Source organism: Uncinocarpus reesii, genomic scaffold (genome assembly GCF_000003515.1).
Source record: "Uncinocarpus reesii 1704 scaffold_2 genomic scaffold, whole genome shotgun sequence".
Lineage (NCBI taxonomy): Eukaryota > Fungi > Ascomycota > Eurotiomycetes > Onygenales > Onygenaceae > Uncinocarpus > Uncinocarpus reesii.
Genome location: NW_003052499.1, coordinates 157,918 through 180,940, shown reverse-complemented (window position 1 = coordinate 180,940; position 23,023 = coordinate 157,918). Strand labels below are relative to the sequence as shown.

At 51.9% G+C, this 23,023-nt stretch overlaps 11 protein-coding genes across 11 annotated transcripts in view; 7 read left to right on the top strand and 4 right to left on the bottom strand.

Moving 5' to 3' along the window:
* Positions 1 to 494, bottom strand: part of UREG_03033 (uncharacterized protein) — a gene marked incomplete at both ends in the record, with an annotated part of 1,027 nt that extends 533 nt beyond the window's left edge. The window contains 2 exons of the mRNA XM_002543471.1: positions 89 to 139; positions 213 to 494. Of these exons, the coding sequence (XP_002543517.1) occupies positions 89 to 139; positions 213 to 494 (333 nt within the window). The remainder of the gene's footprint in view (positions 1 to 88; positions 140 to 212) is intronic.
* Positions 495 to 966: 472 nt separating this feature from the next.
* Positions 967 to 1,523, top strand: UREG_03032 (uncharacterized protein; the record flags this gene model as incomplete). Its single annotated transcript, XM_002543470.1, has 2 exons — positions 967 to 1,059; positions 1,161 to 1,523. The coding sequence occupies 2 exons, from the start codon at positions 967 to 969 to the stop codon at positions 1,521 to 1,523; spliced, it is 456 nt and encodes a 151-aa protein (XP_002543516.1).
* Positions 1,524 to 2,124: 601 nt separating this feature from the next.
* Positions 2,125 to 3,329, top strand: UREG_03031 (uncharacterized protein; the record flags this gene model as incomplete). The annotated part of the gene is made up of 2 exons (XM_002543469.1): positions 2,125 to 2,280; positions 2,508 to 3,329. 2 exons carry the CDS (start codon positions 2,125 to 2,127, stop codon positions 3,327 to 3,329), a joined length of 978 nt encoding a protein of 325 aa, XP_002543515.1.
* A 1,091-nt stretch (positions 3,330 to 4,420) lies between these two features.
* Positions 4,421 to 5,616, top strand: UREG_03030 (mannosyl phosphorylinositol ceramide synthase SUR1; the record flags this gene model as incomplete). Its single annotated transcript, XM_002543468.1, has 4 exons — positions 4,421 to 4,699; positions 4,750 to 4,905; positions 4,962 to 5,321; positions 5,371 to 5,616. The coding sequence occupies 4 exons, from the start codon at positions 4,421 to 4,423 to the stop codon at positions 5,614 to 5,616; spliced, it is 1,041 nt and encodes a 346-aa protein (XP_002543514.1).
* A 1,202-nt stretch (positions 5,617 to 6,818) lies between these two features.
* On the bottom strand, positions 6,819 to 8,390 carry UREG_03029 (uncharacterized protein; the record flags this gene model as incomplete). The annotated part of the gene is made up of 1 exon (XM_002543467.1): positions 6,819 to 8,390. One exon carries the CDS (start codon positions 8,388 to 8,390, stop codon positions 6,819 to 6,821), a length of 1,572 nt encoding a protein of 523 aa, XP_002543513.1.
* A 1,349-nt stretch (positions 8,391 to 9,739) lies between these two features.
* On the bottom strand, positions 9,740 to 11,087 carry UREG_03028 (uncharacterized protein; the record flags this gene model as incomplete). The annotated part of the gene is made up of 2 exons (XM_002543466.1): positions 9,740 to 10,436; positions 10,582 to 11,087. The coding sequence occupies 2 exons, from the start codon at positions 11,085 to 11,087 to the stop codon at positions 9,740 to 9,742; spliced, it is 1,203 nt and encodes a 400-aa protein (XP_002543512.1).
* A 3,768-nt stretch (positions 11,088 to 14,855) lies between these two features.
* On the top strand, positions 14,856 to 15,409 carry UREG_03027 (uncharacterized protein; the record flags this gene model as incomplete). The annotated part of the gene is made up of 2 exons (XM_002543465.1): positions 14,856 to 15,158; positions 15,218 to 15,409. The coding sequence occupies 2 exons, from the start codon at positions 14,856 to 14,858 to the stop codon at positions 15,407 to 15,409; spliced, it is 495 nt and encodes a 164-aa protein (XP_002543511.1).
* An 886-nt stretch (positions 15,410 to 16,295) lies between these two features.
* On the top strand, positions 16,296 to 16,839 carry UREG_03026 (uncharacterized protein; the record flags this gene model as incomplete). Its single annotated transcript, XM_002543464.1, has 2 exons — positions 16,296 to 16,502; positions 16,567 to 16,839. The coding sequence occupies 2 exons, from the start codon at positions 16,296 to 16,298 to the stop codon at positions 16,837 to 16,839; spliced, it is 480 nt and encodes a 159-aa protein (XP_002543510.1).
* Positions 16,840 to 17,806: 967 nt separating this feature from the next.
* On the bottom strand, positions 17,807 to 17,959 carry UREG_03025 (uncharacterized protein; the record flags this gene model as incomplete). The annotated part of the gene is made up of 1 exon (XM_002543463.1): positions 17,807 to 17,959. One exon carries the CDS (start codon positions 17,957 to 17,959, stop codon positions 17,807 to 17,809), a length of 153 nt encoding a protein of 50 aa, XP_002543509.1.
* Positions 17,960 to 18,322: 363 nt separating this feature from the next.
* Positions 18,323 to 20,114, top strand: UREG_03024 (uncharacterized protein; the record flags this gene model as incomplete). The annotated part of the gene is made up of 4 exons (XM_002543462.1): positions 18,323 to 18,490; positions 18,552 to 19,377; positions 19,446 to 19,512; positions 19,574 to 20,114. 4 exons carry the CDS (start codon positions 18,323 to 18,325, stop codon positions 20,112 to 20,114), a joined length of 1,602 nt encoding a protein of 533 aa, XP_002543508.1.
* Positions 20,115 to 21,633: 1,519 nt separating this feature from the next.
* On the top strand, positions 21,634 to 23,000 carry UREG_03023 (uncharacterized protein; the record flags this gene model as incomplete). The annotated part of the gene is made up of 2 exons (XM_002543461.1): positions 21,634 to 22,168; positions 22,240 to 23,000. The coding sequence occupies 2 exons, from the start codon at positions 21,634 to 21,636 to the stop codon at positions 22,998 to 23,000; spliced, it is 1,296 nt and encodes a 431-aa protein (XP_002543507.1).
* Positions 23,001 to 23,023: the final 23 nt, after the last annotated feature.

Below are 23,023 nucleotides of genomic sequence, written 5' to 3'. Positions count from 1 at the left end.
GAATACCATCTCCCCTCCTTCCCCATCCTCGTCGACCCTATATATCGGCGGTGAAGGCCAGCGTCCTCCGCCTCGACATGGTATCAACCGATGATTTAGCCGGGTAAAAACAGTGCATGGTGTCAAACGGAATCTTGATCTGGGGTTAGACCCGCACGGCGGCCCCGGGGGTGGGGGGAATACGTACTGATCAAATCCCCTTTACAGCGCACGGCTAGACTCCACCCGGCGTGCTTCGCCAGGGCATGGAGGAGATGATCTAGAAACCCGATACCGGTGCTTATCGTGATCTGCTGCGTGGATGTGAATTGTGTGGCGTGTGCGGATTCGGGGGAGGGGACGATCTGGGTAGCTTCCTCTGGGGAGGTTTGGGGGAAGTGAGCGCATGGTTCGTAGGGGAGGAGGACGCCGCCGTCGAGGGAGAGGGAGATTTGGACCTTCGTTTCGTTAGTGAGGCGCGTCAGGGAGGTGGTCCGGCGGGGAAGGGACGCCATGGTGGACTTAAATTGTGTTGATTGCGAACTGAACGATGGATTTGAAGATTGTCGGATAACTGATTGAGAGAGCTGTGTTTGCTTTGTTTGATTAGTTCGGCAATTTGATTCGGAATAACATGCCTCCGAGTATGGAAGAATAATAATCCGCGGCTTTCCGATCTGTCCAAATCAGGAAATCGTGATATTTTGCTGCGGGTCGATAGAGCCAAAGAAAAGAGAAGAAGCGCAGCTGGCGGATTCCATGAAAGGTAGTTTGCTGGCACTTCCAACGAGACACAAATTGGCTGATTTGCGCTGCGCAGTGGTGGTGGATGTTGCCCGCATTGAATGAGACCAACGTCATCTGAGATCCCGCATTGAGATTCCCGGACCAACCTCACGATAGCACAGCTTGAACACGTAGGAAAGGGCAAAGAGTCAGCCGTTTCCATACCATCCTCAATTATCTGTCGCTGGAAAGGAATCGCCAATGCCTCCTCCGTCAAATCTCCGAGCGGACGTTGAGCCTCCCGACCAGGTCACGGAGGAAGGTATCAAGGGATTCCTGACCGGTGCAGTACGGGTATGCTTCTATTACTTCTACCCGAATAAATCTTGCATCCTTCAGGTCCCAACACCTTTAACTATACCCATACTAATCACCCGTGCGGGAAAAATCTCTAGTTCGGCTCCCTCTCCATCCTCGCACATATGCTGCTCGTCCTCCCGCACCCCCTCCACTTCGCCAACCACAGTCCCGCCCCTCCAACCCGGTCTTCCCCTTCCTCCGCCTCCTCCTCATTTCGCTCCCGCTTCCGCCGCGCGCCCATCAATCTCGCCAGCATCTACGGCCCGCTCACATCCCTCTCCCAGTCACTCGCGCCCATATCCAAAGTCTATCGCGGCCTGACACCGCAGTTTAAAGTGTTTTTGCAGATCGCGGCGATGACGTTTGGCGGGTGTATTTGGGCGGAGCGGAGGGTGCAGGAGTATATGGAGGTGATGAGGAAGGTGAAGCGGGCAGAAAAGAGGATGGAGAGGGATTGAAGGGTATTTTTGTTTTTGTGGTTGGATTAGCTGTGTTTGGAACGTTGCATGTGCTGGATTTGCAGGGCTGCTGCATATATTTTTGGTTCTTTGGGCTTGTGTATATACCTCCTTTCCGCTCCGGGTCTTTTTAGGCGTTTTGATCATTGGGTTATCTGGGAAAAGGTGTGCCAGCGTTTACGACTAGGAACTATATACTGTGGTTGATATCCTTGATTTGAGAATGGTTTCGACGCTCTAGCTTGGCCTGCGTGGCCATCTCTGGAACACGCCCGATATCAACAAGGGGTCCCCCGGCCGCGGTTGAAAGCTAGCAAGGAGGGGAAATCTTGCTTGAACCCCGGGCCGAATTACGTAGTTCCAAGCATATGGGAATCGTGTCATCCGATGGCGTTCAGCGAGGCCAGCCTTTCGAGGTCGCTGCTGATTAACGGAGAACTTCCGCAGAGTCTCATGCTTATGACTCCGTTATAGGATGCGGGTCGCATTTCATCGCGCTGACTCAGACGAGGATATCTGGGGCTACTTATGTATCCTCGTAACTTGTGGGAGCAAGCACAATTTCAACATACCGGCTGCCTGTGTATTTTAATCTCCAATCATGGTGGCGATAACAGTGCCGGAGACCCTTGCTGACTACAATCTCAGCACTTTTGAGGCCGAGACGGAGGTTGGGCCGACTATCTATGGCGTTTACAGAGGGATTTTCAAGGAAGAATGGGATGATACAGAGTATAAAAGCGACGGGCCGATATTGGTGTTGATTCATGGATATCCGCAGACGTGAGTGATGAGACGTTCAAGTCTTGAATGATAGCTAATATCAATGTTAGGTATTTCATGTCAGTGCATCCAAGCACCTCCTAAGTTATTGCAGGTTCGAAGGGAACTAACGTGTTTGAACTGGACTCTCTGCAGGTGGCGACATGTAAGCGCGCGATCGAGGAGGACTTGCCTGGCCAAATATACTGATGGCTTCCCTAGGTGATCAAGCTTCTCCCCAAGACTACTCGACTGTTTGTCCCGGACATTCCTGGCTACGGGCACAGCTCACCCTGCCAATCCGACCACAGCAAATCCACGGTCGGAAGGGCGATCTTGGACGGGCTTTCCCGGTTGATCAACGAGGCCAAGGCCGCGCAGCCACAGCGCGTCATCCTCATCGGACATGATCGCGGCGCACGGATCTGCCATCGCCTCACGGTGGATGCCGCAGAGTATGCGTCGTCATTGAGCATCCTGGGCACCGTGCTGATGGACATCGTTCCCACGACGGTGCAATGGCAGGGCATGGCCAACCCCGCCGAGGCCCGGGGCACGTTCCATTGGGCGTTTTTGGCAAACGCGGAGCTGGCCACGCAGATGATTCTGCAGGTGGGAGGGGACGTTTTCATCCGACAGCTGATGGAGCGCTGGATGGGGAGTAACGAGGAGGGCCGGAGGAGGTTGGAGGCGGACGATGCGATGGAGATGTACCAGCGGCCGTTCCGGTGGGAGAGCGTGGTGCGTTCGTCATGCCTGGATTACGAGGCCGGGGCGACGGTGGACGTGCAGATGCAGAAGGCGGATCAGGAGCAGGGACGGAAGATCGAGGTGCCTGTGCTCGTGCTGCATTGCGCTGGGATCGGGAGGCGGTTTGACATGAATGTGTGGGCGGAGTGGGTAGCTGACGGCAAGGCGGCCGAGCTGCTGACGGTGGTTGAGCTGGGAAACGGCGTCGGACACTTTGTCGCCGAGGAAGACCCAGAGGGAACGGTTGGTGCAGTTGTCGACTGGATGCAACGGCTGGGGGTGCAGGTCGCATAGTAGCTGTCGCGTTCTGCATGCGGCCGCAGCGGTCGGCGCGTCAAACGAGGACGCGGACAACACGAGCAAACAGCGAGGGGCGCCGTTCTATTGGCTGCAGCTTGGGCAGTGATTGCTGACTAACAAGCTCCGAGCTTAGACTAGCGCGACCCAGCCACTTACGCTAGGCCGCTTTAGGAATAAACAGCGTTGCCAAGACATGTTCCCGCTAAGCCCCATTGGGAGTGTCAGCTTCATTCCTTCCCTTTTTGGCATGAATTCAGGCATTCCAAAAGAGAAGGAGCGGGATATTTGTTTATTTATTTATCTATATTTATTCAATCAATCCGCCATATAACACAGAGTATATAATTATATATCATCGACTCCGTGCAGCATCGCCTCTTGTTGTTGCTGGCCTGCTTCCCCGCTCAAGATCATACATTTTGAGTGAAGGCTCGGCGTGGAATCGTGCTCCATCGGATCTCGAACCAGGGAACGGTCGACGTGCCTAACTCGAGCCAAAATCCAAACCCGCGCCATGAACCGTGAACTCACGGCGAAATCTCTGCCCACAAACCCCTTGGCTGCCATCCCTGCGCTGAGATTCCTCCTCACGCCCGACGACCTGTGGCAGTGACTGTGAGTCTGTGAGTCTGTGCCCTCCCAACAGATCCCCTTGATGCCGCCGTCTCCTCTCGCTCTGCTTCTGCGTCCGCTTGTTTCTTTTCCCTGCGTTCCCTGTCTCATCAGTGGAGATCGCCCCAAGCCACCCATCCAGGCCCCCCCTAGCTAGAGCTTACTCGCTTTTAATTTGTCGACACTGCATCCAGGGGTAAACGAGGTTCTTCTCGCTCCCTCAAACCGGTGCTGATATCCAGCCTCTTCCTCGATCGCAATTCTTTCGCTCTTTTTTTCTGTCTCGCCTCGCCGTTTCTGCGCTCTTTTCCACCATCAATTGCCCGCCGCACCGCTTTCCAACAACTCCGTCCGCAGCTCCTTTTTTCGCGCGTGCCTGGGAAAATTCTGATCGCTCCCTTGACCGCGCTGCCAGCCTTTCTGCCGGTCTTTCGTGCCGTCGTGCCCTCGAGAGACCATCCCTCGCCATCACCATGCGGAGGGGAGCCTTGGTCTTCATAATCGCGAACATCATTGTCATCGCCTTCCTCGTCAACAGCGTCTCAACCCTCCTCAGCCTCCTCTTTGAAGATGCCGCCGACGACGCCATAAGTCGCACCGAGCTGCCTGCCCCCAACTCCACCTTTATCGACCAGCAAGAGCCCCTCATCCCCAAGATTATCCATCAGACCTACAAGAACGAGTCCATTCCGGCCATCTGGCTGGAAGCACAGCAGACCTGTCTCGAGCGCCACCCAGACTATGAATACAAGGTTCGTCGATACACCTTTCCGCCGTATGCAGATATTAACCCAAAGCACAGCTCTGGACAGATGACAAGGCAGAGGAGTTTATCGCTACCCAGTACCCCTGGTTTCTAGATACGTTCAAGAATTATCCCTACCCCATTCAGCGCGCCGACGCCATCAGATACTTTGTGCTCGCATACTATGGCGGAATCTACATCGACCTGGACGACGTGAGGCTATCTCTAATGCAATCGAGACGATAAAACTGACTGGGTGCTTTTCGTAGGGCTGCAACCGTCGGCTAGATCCCCTTCTCGTCTACCCTGCCTGGGTCCGCAAGACCAGCCCGACCGGAATTTCCAACGACATTATGGGTTCTGTGCCCCAACACCCGTTTTTCCGCCGTGTTATCGACTCGCTGCAGACGTACAACCGGCACTGGGTCCTGCCTTATATCACGGTTATGTATTCCACAGGTCCCTTGTTCCTGTCGGTGATCTGGAAGGAATACATGGCTGGTCGACCCACAGGCTCTGAACGTGTTCGGGTGATGATGGCGGATGAATACAACAAACACTCTTGGAGCTTCTTTACTCATCATCCCGGCAGCAGCTGGCACGGCAAGGATGCTAGGTTGATCTTTTGGGTGCGTTGCCTTCTCTTAACTTTGCAAATCACACTTCATTGACTGACAGTTTTTCGTTTTTGAAGATGGGTGGTCATTGGGTCCTACTCACCGTCCTTGGATTCGTGCTCGCCGGTATCGTCGGCTCCTTTCTATGGTGGGGATATCGACGGCTCGTTATCTTCTGTTCGAAATACTGCCACCGGTATTCTCCCGTCCCCAACCGCCCATCCGGCGCGATCTTGAACTCTCCACGTTCGTTTTCGCCGTCCCGCAAACTTGGGTTATTGCCGGCCTTCCTGCAGCGACGAAGTAGCTCAAGGAAACGAGATGAAGAGAATAATTTATCAGACACCGTTTACGAACTCCTAAACCGCCCTGAATGAAAAAAAGAAACTCGAAAAAAGACGAACACTGCATTTTCCTCAATCTCATGACTTGGCAGTTTCTCCCAAAAGTCCCTGCAAAATCATGGCATGTCACGGCGTTTGATTTATGTGTCTTTAACCTCAAACCTACTTTTTGGATCGGCTTGATTTCATCATCGGCTAGCTAGAGGCGCTCGACTGGAGTTATCTCTTTTGTTATTTTCTTCCCTGATCTATTTCTACGATCTATCTATCTGCCCTGCAGGGAAAATCGGCCTTGGATAATGACATGGGCTTATTTTTTGATACCTATCACATGTTGCATCTTGCCCCTCGCACTCTTACGTATTTTTCGCGGCCACTGCTGTGCAGTCTTGGGGATGGCGTGGATGGCTCGGTGTGTGCATCGACTGCCCACCCCTGCTCTGCTGATCGGCAATCTGGAGATTGCGCATGATCCCCCTTCCCACTGTGGAGCTTGATGTGGAGCGAGGAGACAAGACTCCAGGGACCAGAGGCTGGTCGTTCCCACAAGGAACGCGCGCTATGCGGATCGTTTTCTGTGGTTATGTTGGCCGAAATGTACTTTTTTGTCTTTGTGTAGGATCGAGGCGAGATGATATACAGCAACTAGATGAATAAATAATAATAATCATAATAACGAAATATTTGCCGAGTGAAACGTGTTTTATATTGGAAACCTGCAGAAATAGATTGTGCTCGTTTCAGCACTGTGTCTTGAAGGAATGTCAATTCATTCGTAGAAGAGCAAACAATAGGCGGATTCAAACTTGCCAACTAGTTATAGTAAACCAACCCAGTAAGCAAGTCATCATGGACGATTCAACGTCTTGATCATTTCTAACAACATCAACATGGCACCCGAGCATCAGGACCCAAGGGGATCAATAGAGATTAAGTCAGTATACTGGATTATTATTAGATACATGTCAAAATATCACGCCGGAACAGTAATAACAAGTTTTTAAAAGCAGTTTGGTGGGTATCACACAAAACCATGAATTGCAAAAGACTCCCCGATGGGCCCTCATAGAAAAAAAAGAAGCCAATAAACATTTAACCACTTTGCTCAAACACCCAAACGAAAAATAAAGACCAATACTTTTGTTCACCTTTTAAAAAAAGAAGATTAGAATGCAGCCGCCATTGCCCCCGATCTCGGCACGTTTGCATACTCCGGCGGCTCCACCGGCGCCGAACCAGACGACATACTCAACCCATCGAGTCTCGCCTGCTCCACAAACTCCGCTCGCGGCGGGGTGATGATCCGGGGCGTGAAGAATTCCTCCCCTTCCTCGCCTTGCACGCCCACCTCCTGCGCGCGCGCGAGCACCGCGGACAGACTCTCGGCACTGGCAATCTGCACGGGGATGCGCAGCGCGATGGTCTGGCGTGCCGCGAAGGAGCTGGTGCCGTTCGGGGTGTAGGAGAGGGAGATGTCGAGGGAGTAGGTGCGCGAGGCGAGACAGGAGTGGAAGGTGGGCACGTAGGCCTTTTGCGGGGGGAGGGAGATGGGCACGAGCAGGGTGGCGGTGTAGTATGTGTTGCCGGAGAAGCAGGCGGTGGGACCCGGGAGGGAGGCGGATGTGGAGGTGGATTGGATGGAGGAGCGGCGGCTGCTGGTGCAGGAGGAGGAGGACGGGGAGGAAGGTGGGCTGGTGTGCTTTTCCCAGGACGCGGAGGCGACGCAGCGGGATGCGAGAGAGAGTGTGTCGGTGTAGACGCCGCGGTGGTGGTTCCAGGTTAGTTTGGCGGAGCGGCTGGGGAAATCAGACCAGGGCTGGACGGAGTAGAAGGTGTTGGCCTTGAGTTTTGTCCAGAGGGAGCCCAGCCGGGGGGGCTTCTGGTGCTCGTTGTCTGGGTCAAAGCGGAGGTGAAGAGTTGCCATCGTAGTCGACGGGTCGTCTTCTGAGAGAACAGGTGGCAGGCGGAAAGCTTTCGGCTGGGCCGCTGCCACGGCGATGCGACCAAACTTTTTCCGCAGCGCACCCTTCTTCGCATCCTTTTCCGCGCGCATGCAGAACTCCTCGCTATCAGCGGAGACCTCCAGCGGGGGCTCCTCGTCAGTGGCGGGAATGATGCGGATTTTCTTGCCCGTGTCGACGAGGGTCCTGGGCACGGAGTCAAACGGAGCAAGCTTCTGCACTTTGACGCGGATCTGATACTGGGTCTGGCACATTTGCGGGCACATATCATCGAGCAGCTTGGAGCCGCGGCCGGCAAGCATGGGATCGCCGAGAGACGGTGGGAGATGGGTATGGGCTGCTTGCACTTGGACATGGTTGACAGGATGCTTGCAGGAGCTAGGAAGCAAGCGCTCGGGAACGACAAAGGTGAATGGGAACGTGTACTTGCGGCCTGCTTCGAAAATCCTGGGCTGGGGGTATTGTGAATCTTCAATGGGCTGCACGAGTCGCAGGAAGGTATGGAACGCAGAGGATTGCCCGACCGTGGGACCGGCGTATCCTGGCCGCTCGATCATGGTCCTGGTAGAGCCAACGAAAGAGATGGCAACTTGATCGAATCGAATGTCAGTCTCAGCGCTGAGGGTCACCTCTCCCTTGATGGTATCGCGAGTGGTGTAGGTGTTGATTTTCGGCTGCGGCAGCTCGTCCCTGAGGGTGATCTGCACAGAGGGCCGTCCCTTGCGGGCAAAGGGTTCGAACGGCCCGGAGCTTCGAGATGCTAGAGAGGACGGCATCGTGGAAGCTTGGGCGGCGCAATGATGGTTGCGATGTATCAAGCTCCAGGAAAGAGGAGGAGGAATTTGACGGCAACGTCAACGATCGAGAGACAAGGTAGTATTCAAGGAATCAAGTGCAGCGTGGAGGGGAGAGGCCTCTTGGGTGGCTTGGAGATCTTGCTGCTCGTGTGTCAAGTGACTTGATATAGTCGCTCTTGGTGAAGACCAGGATGAGCGAGGTACATCTATATAAGTATTGCGCGAGAAGTTGAGACGGACAGTCCGCAAGGCTCTCTATTAATAATGCCAGAGAAGCCGAAACAACCAGCTCACGCCCAAGGATTGACATTTGATCAAAGTGTTTAGCCACCAACTTGTCTCGCCTTTGAGTCATCTGGACGAACAAACCAACAAGCTTGAAACCCATTTTAAGGAGACTTTGCTGATTGACTTTCCGCCCTGTGAGTCTCGCCAGCAAAACCCTCTTTTTCGCTGGGCCGTGCTCAGCATCCCTGCATGTACCTTTGGCGTACCACTTTGCTGTCAAACCCGTCGGCGAGGTACGGCGGAGGAACCAGCTGGGGTTCCGGGTGGCCGGCAACGAAGCCAATGCCGCGCCCTTGTTATTGACATGTTGCGGGACGGTGGGCTCTAGCGGGGAGTCCAGTCCTGGCGGTGACCGCATAACAAAAGAGCTTGACTCTTGTCCTGTGGAGCAGATCAGTCAGTCTGGATAAAAAATTTTCAGCAAACTCCAGCGCGCTTGAACGCGGAGGAGAGGGCGAGAGGGCCCCAGACGGCAGCGGGATCTCGCCCTCATGGCCCCATCACAGGCTGCTTTTTGCTGTTGAAGTTGAATTCCGAGATGTCTTTTTGTGATATCGAGATTTTGTTTCTTTTTTTTCACTCCGAAATCAACAATCGCCGTGATTGGCCAGTTTTAGCGGGAGGGGCACGGGCCATGTCAGACGGCGCTAAACCGCTTCGGGGCTATGACATCAGCGGTGAGTGCGCAGGGCATTAGTCATCACTCTGATCACGCAATTCTCGCTTGTTTGCGAATCACAGCACTCGAAGCGCATTGGAATTCCAAAAGCAGACGAAGCTGTTTGATAGACTGCGGGGAAGCTTGTCCTGCTTCTCATTATTAATCAGGGCGAATGATGAAGGACCCTGCTGCCATGCTTTGTGTTTGACATCTGATGACCCTCATGCCACGCCCTGCCAGGAGATAGCTTGTTGACAAGGGAGCTGTGAAGCAGCGTTTGTCAGCTTTGGCTTTGACACTATCTACCACTATGGAGCAAGAGTCATTGCGGGAATTCAAAAAAAAAAAAAAGAATCAGCAAGTTACTACCACTGACAAGCTAGCTCTCGCCAATTCCTTTCAAGAATCTCACCACCGCGTTCCTCCCCTCTGAACGAATTGTCGCATCTGTATGCAATGCGCCAGCTACCCTTTGCCGCTCCACCTCGAGCCCTGCCTCGGCACATATCTCTTCGAGCCGGTCGGCCTGCTGCACAGGAACAAGTTCGTCGTTCGCAGCCGAAACTATCAAAACCGGCATCTTCTCTGGCCCTTTGGCGCCTCGCTCCTGCAGCTTCTCCCGTCTCTTGAACGCCTCCCCCATCGTCTTCAACGCCGTTTCAGAGTCCCACCAATTCCGCAGAAATGGCCATAGATACCGGTAGGGAAGCCACCGTTGTGGATACAGTGTCACGAGCATGCTGCGTACGCTCAGGAAGGGCGTTTCCAGGATCAGGGCCTTGATGGGCGTCTGTTCCGAAGCAGGCAGCTCGGCTTGGTGGGCGGCCAACCCTGTGGCTACACCCGCGCCGATACTCTGTCCCCAAAGGACGAGGATGTCTTCGTGTTTCTTTTGGGCGCTTGATGATAATCTGCTGTTATCTCTGAGATAGGCCGATTGTATCCAGCTCAGCGCTGCCCGTGCGTCCAGCTCGATTCCCTTCTGTGACGCTCTGCCACGAGATGTCCAGTAGCCACGATATGAGAGGGCGACGAGTGTATATTTGACTCGTCGGCTAGACGTTCGCTCCAAATCGCTAAGCACTCCTGATAAGAGCGGCAATCGGGGAGGGAGGGACGACGCATTACTACACTCATGTTTCAAGCCAAACCACCTTTAGTATTGCAAATACAATCATACATAAATACATTGAACGCAGATTCAAACTTTGCCCGACTAACCCTTGAAAATATAGCACCACCACATGCCGATCTACGTCGATATCCCCCTTTTCACTCCCACTATCACTCACACAAAGCCCCAATTCCACCCCATCCGCAGCCCTCGTCCGCCTCTCCACCCATCTCACTCCGCCACACAACCCCGCATAGTCCTCGATCTTCTCCCTCCTCGCCCCCGGCGGCATGGATGGCATGTAGATGATGCGGTTCTGGAAAACGACCATCATGATGCATTTGTAGATCCAGAGGGTGAAGAAGAGGCCGGTGAAGACGATGGGAGGGATCAGGGGCGGCGGGATGGGGATGTGGATCTGGCGGTAGCGGATGGTAACCCGGAGATGTGGGCGGAGCGGGGAGTAGAGTTGAGGGCGGCGGAGGAGGGAGGATTGGCAGCGGGCGGAAAGAGAGCATGGTCGGAGGGCGGAGCTGGATCGGTATTGGACTTGGCCGCGAGAGGAGTATTGGAGGCATTGCGGTAGACGGCGGCTGGCGAAGGTATACCTCATCGCGGGTGTGGTGGTTTAAATTGAATGGAATTCGTCGACTGGTCGTGCCTTGCAGCGGAACTATTGTTGTTCAAGTTGAGGCGATGCCAAGAAGTTGCACCCTTCCATCCTTCACCTCCCAGCTAATCTTCTCCCTGCTCTGGACAGCATCGTGTGCTGATGCTTAATCTAAACGCAAGAAAATTGAACTGAACTGAAACCCAACATCTATGATCTGCAGCTAACCTAGGAAAGGCATGCTCTCTCACCCGTCAGCCATCCCACCCTCACTTTTCCGCCTCTATATTCCCCTCCTCCGGTGATATCGCTCCCGATCCAGTCTCAGAAATCCCAAGTATTTCCTTCCCCGATCGCACAACCAATGGCCACGTCGTGCCCATGATGAGCAAAGCGATGAACACTGTACACGCCGGGTCCGCATAATATTTCGGCTGGCGCCCAACCTCCCCATGCAAATCCGGATGCTGCGAGGGAACCTTCCACAGAATAAGGGCCGAGATGATCACGGCGAGGTTATTCAGCGCGTCGGCTACAATGTGCAAAATTACCGCTTTTATCGAGAGGCTTGTCCCGCTTTTAGTGTGCTTCTCGGCTGCTTCAAGATCCCCAGACCCCGTTGCACATGCGTTGGTTCTTGGTGGCCTGCTTTCCCCGGAGTGCTCGTGGCGGTGGCTGTGGCCGTGACTATGTCCGTGGTGATGATGGTGACCCTGCGATCTCATAACGAAAACGCAAACAATGTTCAGAAAGAGCCCGATAGATCCCATCATCAAGACCAATTTCGGATTCGAGACCGCTATACACTTTCCTATTAGCATTGACTTGGCCTCGTTCATTAAGCATTGATGCGTTGCCACCTTGAAGGTGAATAAACCTTTCGATACCCTGCAAGAAGATCCCAAGCCCTAGCGCAACTAGGAACACGCTGTTGAAAAAGGCTGCAAGAAGAGGTAGCCTATCGTAATTCCCTTTGCTGTTCTTTTGTGGAGATGCCGCATACTGCATCGAGAATCCGCGCATTAGCATTTCTTTATCATTCTCAAAACAAGCGTTCATTTACCCGGTCTGCCAGCAGCGCTACCACAAAGGATAGAATGTCTCCTGTATAATGAAACGCGTCCGCAACGAGGGCCAGAGATTGCGTGGTAAATCCGACGGCCAATTCAGCCAGCACAAACAAAATTGAGACCCCAATGATAACCAGCAGTCGAGCCTGCGTCGACCACTCCCGCGCTCTGAAACAGCTGTGCATTATTGCTTTGTCTGTCTGGCGTCAATTGGGACCGGAAACGCGCACGCTTGACTTGTGTCGATGGCTCAAACCTCGGGGCGAGAGGCGTGGATTATCAACACTCTGGACCTGTTGATAAACCACCCGGTCTCGGTCCAGGTTGAAGCAATTGTCAGTGTTTTGAAAGTGCTCATCAAGCGTTGATTTTTCTTATTTCTCTCTACTTTGGATGGGCCTAGATGGGTCGTTTCATGGGGAACTGCCGGGCAAACACCTTGAGATGGGTTTGCAACCGAACAATATTTGACAGCAAGAAGGTTTCGAAAAAAGGGCTTTGAAATGGCCGAACGTGGGGCTTGTGTTTACATATAAGCTTGGCTACCGCCAGGCAAACCGAGCAGGGAAGCTGGTGAGCTTATGTGAGGATGCAGGGAAGCAGCCCTAAGGTACTGAATTCCTGCCTGGACCAGTGTGATACCATGTGCATATGACAGGCACCTCCAGGGCATTGAATTTTACTCTTGAGCGGGCTCGAGACATCATTGTGGCACGCTTCACTAGGCTTTTAGTCAAGACCCGGAAGCCATGGCATTCTCTGCTCTTCAGTCGATTGCCATTGTTCCAGCTGGAAGGGCGGTTGATGGCGTTTGGAAACAGAATAAGTGTCCGAGGAGGGTTATAGCCACAGTGACACAACGGTGATCGCTTTCCACAATTAGCGTTTGCATCCTCGGTACGCCGTACAGTATGACTAGGGGAAGCAGGATTTTCGTTTGTGCGTTGTTGGTATAGAATCATACTTTCCTTTGACAAGCAGGCTTCTGTTGGACAACCTGCAGGTGAGATATGTAGAGAAATTTCCGCAGAACGTGGCGATGCCGGGCGCCAAACTAGTGAAGGGGATGAAAGCCTCTGACGCTTTGAAGATTTTTAGCTGGCCCAGTCTAGGCTTGTTCATCTTCAATCCAGGAACACGGCTAGAGCACTGGGAGGCTCTCATGACGCTCGATCGCGCCGCGCTTTCAAGCGGTTGATTTCTCGGACTTTTGTAAAGAAGTGTGCAGCTTTGTCCTTGGATACGCAATAAGGGATCTACTCTTGTTTCAAAGACCTTGGAATAGGAGATGCTAGAAACGCTGAGAGTTGGACAGTTTTGAAGTTTGACTGGGAGGGAAAAGATACGCAGAGCTGCCATTTCAATCGCATTCCATCCATACTAGAACAATCAACGGAAAATCAAGCCAAAGAACGCAAGGCATCTTTTTCCAACTATCATATGGAGGCTTCCAGGTGGTAAATATGAAATCAGCTCCTCTACAATTTCAATTGAAAGTGATATATGTCCCATCTTACACGCTGTTCAGACATCCAAACCATCCATCAATCCATTGCCCAAACTGGACAGAGCATCGGGAATTCTCTCAACTACAAATGCTAATCGTACATTGTTGAGGGGATCAATCTATCGGTTACAGGTTTAGCTACGGATCAACTAACTACGGTACATATTTGATGAGTTATGTTTGACATTTGTCGCATCACTGCGTATATCCTTCGATGATAATCCCTTTAGTGGGCTGGTAGCAATGATTCCGTTACAATCCGGTCTAGTTAACTAGTTAACTAACCACTCTTCCAGCTCAAAGTCCCCGAGTGCAGTCAAATCAGGTACACATTGATTCTCGAATGTCATTCATTGACCACCGACTCCTCATAGCTAAGACTGCCCTTGACTCGCACGCTTAGCCAAAAGGCAAAACGTGCTCAGGATCACCGACAAGGAGAGATGATGCGCGGGCAATCCTGGCCTCTGCTGCTCTGTGCATTGGCCCTCGTTTGTCTAAGCAATGCCCAAGTCCAGTTTTGCAAGATTGACGAGTCAAAGTCGATTGATCTGTGTCTCGCCCTGGCCTCCTATCGAAATCAAACGACCAGAAGTCATGACATCTACCTCCACCTCTCCTCCAAGTTTACGGACCGTCGGGGATGGGCAGCGTTTGGAACAGGTGCCGTCATGGACGGGTCGTTGATGTTTGTCTTGTATCCCGGTGAACACGACGGGGGTATGCTCGTTCATTCTCACTTCTCGTTTACCTCGTCCATACATCTGGGCTGATTTGATGCCTTTTGCTAGATGTGACCGTGGGTTTGAGGACTGCAAAGTAAGGCCAATATGCACCATTTTGATCAGGGAATTACGCATGGCTTAAACGTGTGCTTTGGCAGTGGGCATGTTTCTCCCGAATCGAATGCTGATATCCCGTCATATGAGGTGATACAGGCCTCGCTGGACGGCGACTATCATAGTGTTCACATTGTTTGCTATTCGTGCGACAGTTGGTCTGGTGGTAAGATTGATGTGAATGCAGACCAACAACCCTGGATATGGGCGCTGCATGGCTCTCAGGTCATACAAACGGCAAAGAAGGATTATCCGCTGGATTACCATGGGCATCATGGCCACGGTGAGTTCTGGCTCCCGTTCGATGGTCTTGTACAGCATTTTAACACCGGATGTAGGGGCATTTCGCCTCAACATGGCCCATGGACGCGCCATGTCTCCGCCAATAAATAACCTGACAATCCTTGCGATCGATCGAGGCATAGAGAAGCATGAACCTCTGGAATCGGATCCTAGTGACATCCGCCATTTTCTATTCCAAGTTCATGGCTTCATCCTCGCCGTTGTTTTCACGTTGGCCATGCCAGTGGCCGTCTGGGTCATTCGACTAGGCGGAAAATCGGCCTTTTCCAGGCATTGGATCGTACAAATCGCAGCTGTGGCCGTCGCTATAGGTGGGATGAGCATTGCGCTTTTAATATCCAAGAAATGGATACAGGTATGCAAGGCTATAAAGTTCCCCCGATTGGCACCTAGCCTGACTCTTTTTGGATACAGATCGGGGACAGGCATGGAACACACAAGTTGATTGGCATATTCGTGCTCTGCTCTCTCCTGGTGCAACCGTGCATCGGATACTGGCATCATCTTGCGTTTATTAAATTAAAGCGAAGGACCTCCATCACTTTTGCTCATATATTATTTGGGCGGGCCATTATTATTCTCGGGTGGCTCAACATTGCCTTGTAAGATACATTGTCTTCCTTTTACGGCAAGCATCATTGTTGCCAACGTTGTACTAACGTTTCTCGAAGAGGACTTCACATCGCACATGTATCAATATGGATCTGGTTTATTTGGATAGCTTGCCTGCTTATCCCCATAAGCAGAATAGTGCGGCCTACGGTGACCCAACTGTTTGAGAGGAATAAACTAGCCACTTCTATGGCCGACTATGAACTTGTGGATGGGGATGAAGCTCCTTTACCAGGGCGGATTAACTAGCTAGGGAGTTGTTCCCTTGTTGCTTGAATCCCAACACTGGCTGAGTCCAGTGATATCAAGATTATATTCTCCATGAAAATCTTAGGATATGTGGACTCTCTTTTGGGCCGACCATCTTGTCTCATCTCTGATATGCATGAAAAATGTGCTACAATGCCAGCTAATGCACTTCAAGCGTGTACTGAAGCCAACAGATAACTAGGACAAGGAACCCTCATTTCTACTCTCTATTGAGGCGACATTGGGCATACTCTGTCCCATTTCTTTCTTTGTCTTCCGGATCCTCTCCGCTGGAAACAATGCATTTATATTCGTTAGTAAAGCAGGGAACGGCGGCAGATAGATGTGCCGGATCCAGACTCTTGAGATTTGTTATCCTGAAAAAAGATCAGATTAGAATTTGATGGATAAACAGAACAATTAAAATCTCGGAATCCATACCAATTTTTCTTATTAGAAAATGACAGTCCCTTTTTCTCCCGTCGCGTCTCTTCGCCCGACTATCATGGGAGTTTTATTATGCTCGACTCACGAAGCATGATGTTGACCTGCTATATAGGTGCAAGAGCCTTCACCCGGGATTTTGATACACGGTGCATCAACCCATCAAGAGCCATTTATATAGCTCACCATGTACCCGCTCATGTTCTTCCTAGCGGCCATTCTCTCGACTGCCGCCGCGGATCTCTTTTGGGAGTTGGGATTCAAACCCTCAGGTTTAGTCGGCCTCGACACGACGAAGCGGTGCCGGCTTTGGGTAAATGAAATCACGACGAAAAACGCATGCCCCCTCATACTGGAGAAATTCGAGCTCTCGCAGTATGAATTCACATCCTGGGTTTGTCATTAAACCCCCGGAACTGGTCCCTTCCTTTGCGGCTTACTTGTGGCTTTGTTCCTAGAATCCCGCGGTGAAAGATGATTGCAGCGGCTTCGACACCAATTACTCGTATTGTGTGAATGCACCGCCTCCGCCTCCGCCGTCATCATCCACAAAAACACAGTCGACACATATATCCACCACGTTGACGACGCCATCGTCACGCTCAAGCACGCTCGTACCGACCGTGACACAAACCGGCCCGAGTCCGACACAATCGGGTGTTGCACCAAACTGCGCCGTTGGTATAAGGTTGAAAAGGGCGATACGTGCTTTAAACTCGTTGGAAAGTTGAAGGATGTTCTCAGGATCAGCTGGTAGCGTGGAATCCGTATGTTGCTCTTGTCCTTCCGCTGTTGAGGTCGATATTAGATGCTTATAGGCGCGCTTGGTAGCTCGATTGGCAACACGTGTGAGGGCTTGTGGGCTGGGTATTTTATCTGTGTAGAAGTTCGAAGTATGTTCATTCCGATGGGCTTTCGTCGGTGTTTTCTGTGTACTGAGCTCTCTTTTAGGCTCATCCACGCAACTGACTACCACAGCAACATCGTCGGCTATACTCTAGTTGCCGTTCCGCCGATTGGCCAGTCCATCAGACACATTCAGGCGCAGTGAGAAAAAAGAAAGATTGCAAGAGATCTCTATTATTATGTACGGCGAGAGTGGGCTCCCCGGGCAATTTGTATGGTTTGAATCGCCAGAGTGATCATACCGGTGAAATCCCCATGATCGGGGTAGCTTGTTTACATCAAAAGGTAGAAATGCTCATCAGCGAAGAACAATTGAGTCTTTGACCAAATTCAGATAATCAAGTCTATTATTCTAAAGCGCGGCGGGCCCAGACGAACATGTCCTTTACCATTGCGAGAATATCTTCGCGGTTCAACTAGTTACCAATAACCCTCCAGTCCTGAGTCAAGCAACGCGACTTTCCGGAAGAATTGGCAATGATTGGCAAGCCTGCTGCCGTTGTAGGGGTCCTGGTTGCACAGACCTATCGTTGACATTAATATGAGTCGTCCAATCCCTGTGATGCGGGTGTTTAATCTCCTTTGTTTCCTCCGCAGGCCACTAATTGCCTCGAATACCACCCGAGCAAGAAATCGGAACGGCGATGCCGCGTTGATTGCATCAATACTCCGTAACCACGCATGATTTTAGCATGATTTTAGCATGATTTTGGGCTCAATTCGAAAGAGAGCTGCTTTGTGCTGCATTGAAGTGCCAAGTGACGCTTTGCAGGTTCGATTGTTTGAGGCACTTCAGTTACGATTCGCAGCAACGTCCTCTTTTCTTGGAGCAAGCTTTGCTCGAATGAGCATCGTGCATGGCAAGGACTCGTGAGGATCTCCATGATTCGCAGGGGCATCTTGGAGCTCGGGTCCTGGGTCACGTTGGATATTGCCCGCGGACATCATGGCGCCGATATTTCGATTATACGGAAAATGCAGCGCCGATTTGCTCCTGCCCACTCGAGGCCCAAATACAAAAAAGCCGGTATTGTAGCCTGAATTGACAGGCGAATTACCGGGCAGTTGCGAGGCTGCTGTCGGCCATCTTTGTCATACGTCTCCCTCTGCTCAAGTGAGATTGAAATGCACGCACGCTATATTTAGGAGACCGCTTCCAAGCGAGGTGGCAGCTGGTTCCCCGCATGCGAGATTAACGTGCGAGAGCGGTCGCGAATAATATAGCTATAAAGCTAGCATGGACACACGCTGACTCCCTGGACTTGATTGTATTCCCTATAAAGCTTGCTTGGTTCAACGGCAGCACCAATGGCGACGATACGCCGAGCCTTGCCGTTCTCAACAGCAACACTAGGATGCGTCGTTTTAATCGCGGCCCTGAGCTATCTGCTCTACCGTCTGCTCGGAATTGGTCGGCGTCCAGCGGTTCTACCCCCGGGTCCGCCAACTCAAGCAATATGGGGTAATTTGAGGCAGGTCTGTTGGTATCCAACAAATTGAGGCAGGCTGAGATTCTCTCTGACTTTTTTTTTACAAGTGCGATTCGTTCTTTCCACATCATCAATACACGGAGTGGGCATCGAAATATGGCCCAGTATATACGATGATGCAAGGAGGCCAGCCACAAGTCATCGTGAGCGGGCTCGCTGAAGCTCGAGAGATATTCGTGAAACAAGGCGCTCGGACACAGAGTCGACCCCCGTCTCGTTTCAAATTGCTCATGCGAGGCGGATACTTTCCCAGCGTGATGAACGGGCTAAAGTGGCAACACGCACGCAGAATGTGGCATGCTGTATTGAATTCGAGCGCTTCGAGCAAATATCTCCCTTACCAGGAGCTGGAAAGTGAGCAGCTCCTCCTTGATATGCTCAATAAACCACATTGTTGGTACGACCACCTTGAACGATACACCAATAGTGTAGGGATGACGATGGTGAACGGCTACAGAATCACATCGTCTGACGACCCAATCGTGAAAGAGACGATTGAAGATCTATACGAGCTGTCTAGGGTTGGCGTTCGGGGTAATGTGCTTGACCTTTGGCCGGTCCTATGGAAGTTGCCCATATACTTGCTCCCAATCTGCCGGGAGGCTAGGGAGCTTGCGGAGAAACACAAGAGATTTATTTGGAGAAACTACACTGCAGTAAAAGAAAGTGTTAAACAAGGAACAACCCTGCCATCGTTCAATCGAACGATCCAAGAAAGGTTGCAGTCGGGCTGGAGAGGCGTTTCTGAAATAGAAGGCGCCGAAATTGGCCAGCATTTGTTGTCCGGTGCAACAGACACGACGGTGTCGGTCTTGACTACTTTCGTCGCTGCTATATGTCTCTTCCCAGGCGTGCAACGCAAAGCGCAAGAAGGTTTGATATTGAGTCCCGATTTTGCCATTTTGAGACTAATAAATTATAAGAGATTGATCGCGTTGTAGGTTCGGAAAGGCTGCCACAGTATGAAGATACAGCAAGCCTCCCGTATATCCAGCAATTGATTCTCGAGTAGGTGGCCCCTTTAAAGATATTTCTCTTGGACATCGTGGTTGATTGGGTTAATCAATAGAGCTCAGCGTTGGATCACCTCAGTTCCGTTGTGTCTCCCAAGGGTCGCCAATGGGACAGTCAGATGGGGAAATTATGAGATATCTGAAGGCACTGGGCTGATAATCAATGCGCATGCAATCCACAGCGACCCAGGTATGTATCCGGAGCCGCATATTTTTCAACCGGAGCGCTGGGAAGGCAAGCTCGATGCAACTCGGCCAGACAACCAACTTCTTTTCACGTTTGGCGCTGGGCGCCGTCATTGTCCCGGGCAACATTTGGCAGAGAGAAGCCTGTTTATGGTAGTTTCACGCTGGCTGTGGGCATTGGACACTTCGCAAGCGAAAGACAAAGACGGAAACGATATTCCCATAAACACCAAGGACTTGAGACCTGGCGTGATTAATCGCCTGAAACCCTTCCAGGCAGATATTAAACCACGGAGTCCCGAACGAGCAACGCTGATCCGGCAAGTCTGGAGAGAGAATTGCGAATACTTGCTAGATCAGAAACATCAATGGAAGCTGAACCCGGATATTAATTATAAGAGAGTGAAGTGACGAAAGCCTTAGTAGGGAAAGGAGAGAAAGGTTACAGTCAGGCCCAACTCCCCTGGCAACGTATGTAATTAGCTACATTTCACAAGGACAGTTGCTTAATATATGCAGTGTCCGTCCATGACGGTCATGGATTAAAGGGCGCAAAGAGTTGTATGCAGTGATGCACGCTCTGAATGCATAGCCTAGTCATTAGGCCCAGAAGGAACATGGACCGGAAACCTGGCAGGTCGGGGGCGGCTGAGAGAAAAGGCTGGATGCGTGACTTTCAATTGACGAACCTTCAACATGTCCTCAATCACGATTGTGACATGAGCGAATTATCAAAATTGGATTTGGAGAATGCTCCTCTGCTTTGCATTCATCTCGATAAGCTCTGCTAGGCCGAAGCCAAGTGTCGTTGGGGGCGGTGGCGTAAGCGTCATAGTATTGGAAGACGGTGAGATCTTTTTGTTTTCCTCCCCACCTTTATGCTTGAGCTTGATCCTCGGAGAAGAGCTGACAGGTTATTCGGTTCTCAAGCCCGGGAAACCTGGGCTGCGATGCGGATGGAACCGTGGTCAGGAAGCGGGAGATAAAGCGGATTCGGAGTTGGCGAGTCCACTGCGGGTTCCTGGAGGGGGGATCTGAGTTCCCAAGGGCTCAATGCTCTGCACTGGCGCGCAAGTTAAAAGGATCATACCAGGAGGGAGATTTGGGCTTGAAAGAGGGACGGGAGAAGGGGTGGCGGAAGCACGGCTTGAATTTGGGGGTCAAAATGTAAGACCATGCAGTTCATCGTGCAGACCAGCAAGCGTAGATGCAGAGTTAATATCCTTTAATAACTGGGGCTTCCGGCTGCGCAACCCAACAGGCGAGTTGGGGTGAGACAGAAGAGAAGAGAGAGAAGAGAGAGAAGAGAGAAGACGTCGGTGGTTTTGAGTCTGTTGATGTTGGCGAAGAGCGTCGTCGTTGAGGCTGAAGGCACTCCGCCTAGTCTAGTTAGTTAGCGAGCTGGCTGCTCGTGTTCGCCAGGCGATCGGCCTCCATCCTCACGGCTCCATCATCGATTCCTCCTCTTCGACTTCCTGGTCATGACCCTGGGCATTCTCTTGTGCGTCTCCAGATCCCCTTCGTTCGCGATGCTGCGTCGTCCATCCTCATAGGTTCTCCCACCCAGGTGCCCCATTTAACTATCTAGGAGGCCGCCGACCTACTCTAGCATCCCTAGACTACCCCTCCTACAAGGCCACCTCGTCCTCACTCGATCGGCATCTGTGTATGCATCTGCAAGTTCATTTGTTTACGCATTAGAGAGGGCAACTGCTGACCCTGGTTTGGAGTGATTAACTAGAGATCGTGGACCTTGAGAATCACCCCGCCGAAACGCCCGGCGTTGATTTGACCATATCCCCTGTCCCTCTCCCTCCGTCGACACGGGCGCTAGTTGGGCCATTAATAAACGTGAACAACAGAGACTTCGCCGACAGGGCGGGACGAGAATAAGAACAGGTCCTCCTTCCTGCTCTCTCCAGCTAGCCTCATGCGCCTCTTCCATAAAAACAAATCGCAGCCATCACTCCCGGAAGTCTTCGAGGCAAGTGGTGAAGACAACAGCGAACAACCACCACCCCAACAAGGCGCCAATACCCACCCACCTGTCCGCTATTCATTGGTGATTCCCGGCGACCATTCCTACCAGCCGCCGTACCCCTATGCCAATGACCAGTCCGTGCATCCGCAAACGCAAAACTACGAGGAGAACTATACCCACCCCGCCCACGCCGTGAGCAGATTCAGCCACGAGCTCCTAGACTCGGCTCCAACGTCTTCGCATCACAGGGGCAGACCTACATTGAATCTGGTTCCTACGTCTCCGTCTTTGGGCTTAGGTAGTTCGTCCGACCTGAGTTCGACTGAGCCTCCCTATACTCCTCATAGCTCGGAAGCCTCTCCTCTAGCGGAATCCCAGCCACGCAAGTTCAGAAAAGGCCTCTTTGGATTATCCTCAAAACACAAGGACAAGGACTCTTCATTTCGAGGTTCCAAGGTTCTTGGCCGTACGATATCGGTGAGACGTAAGCTTCCTGGTTAGACATTCTCTAGGAATAGTAGGATTGGGACAGCCATCGATCTAATTCTGACCTAGAATCTAAAGAAGAGCAACCCACACAGAGCCGTATGCCTCTATCAAAGAAAACGTCCCAACCCCCTTATCCCCCCGCCGTAAACCGGTCCTCCTCAAATATAGAGGGTCAGCCCTTTGACCCGCCTCGAATTCAACGCGTGAGTACTGAGCCACTTTCCCAAGACCTTTATCCGCCGCGAAATTCCTCGGTACATCAATATCAGGAGGGCCCACACCTGTCTGAAGCGCCGCATCCCCAGTTGCAGATTGACCACGCTCACTTGCAGCATCCAAGTGTGAACTATCAGTTGAGTGGACCACAAGCCTTTGCAGACCAGGTATCAGGTCCTCGTAGCCAATCCCCGCAACTAGATCCTTATCTTACTCCAAGGCCGCCGTCTCAGCAATCCTTTGGACCCCCTTCCCCTCTTAACCCTCATTATCAAGGCTTTGAATCTAACCAGCATAAATCTCATTTTCGACAGTCGCTTCAGCCGCCAACCGGATCGACCCAAAGCGGAATGGAGAGGCAAACAGGATTGAGGCAGCCATCGGAGCCGATGGGACAGAATCCCCAACCTCAACCCACTCAGCCACCAAGCGTCACACCCGGCTCGAGCTTCAAAGGTAATGTACCTCAACCAGGCTCCGGTGAGGTCGATCGGGACACCCCGCTTCACCCCCCTACCAAAGGTCGCGATGAAGCTCCTGAAATTGACGTGCGAGCGTTGACTCAGAAGTATGAGGAACTCCGTATGTGCCACTTGTCTTTTTCGTTTTGAATTTGGTCACGGATTTTACTGAC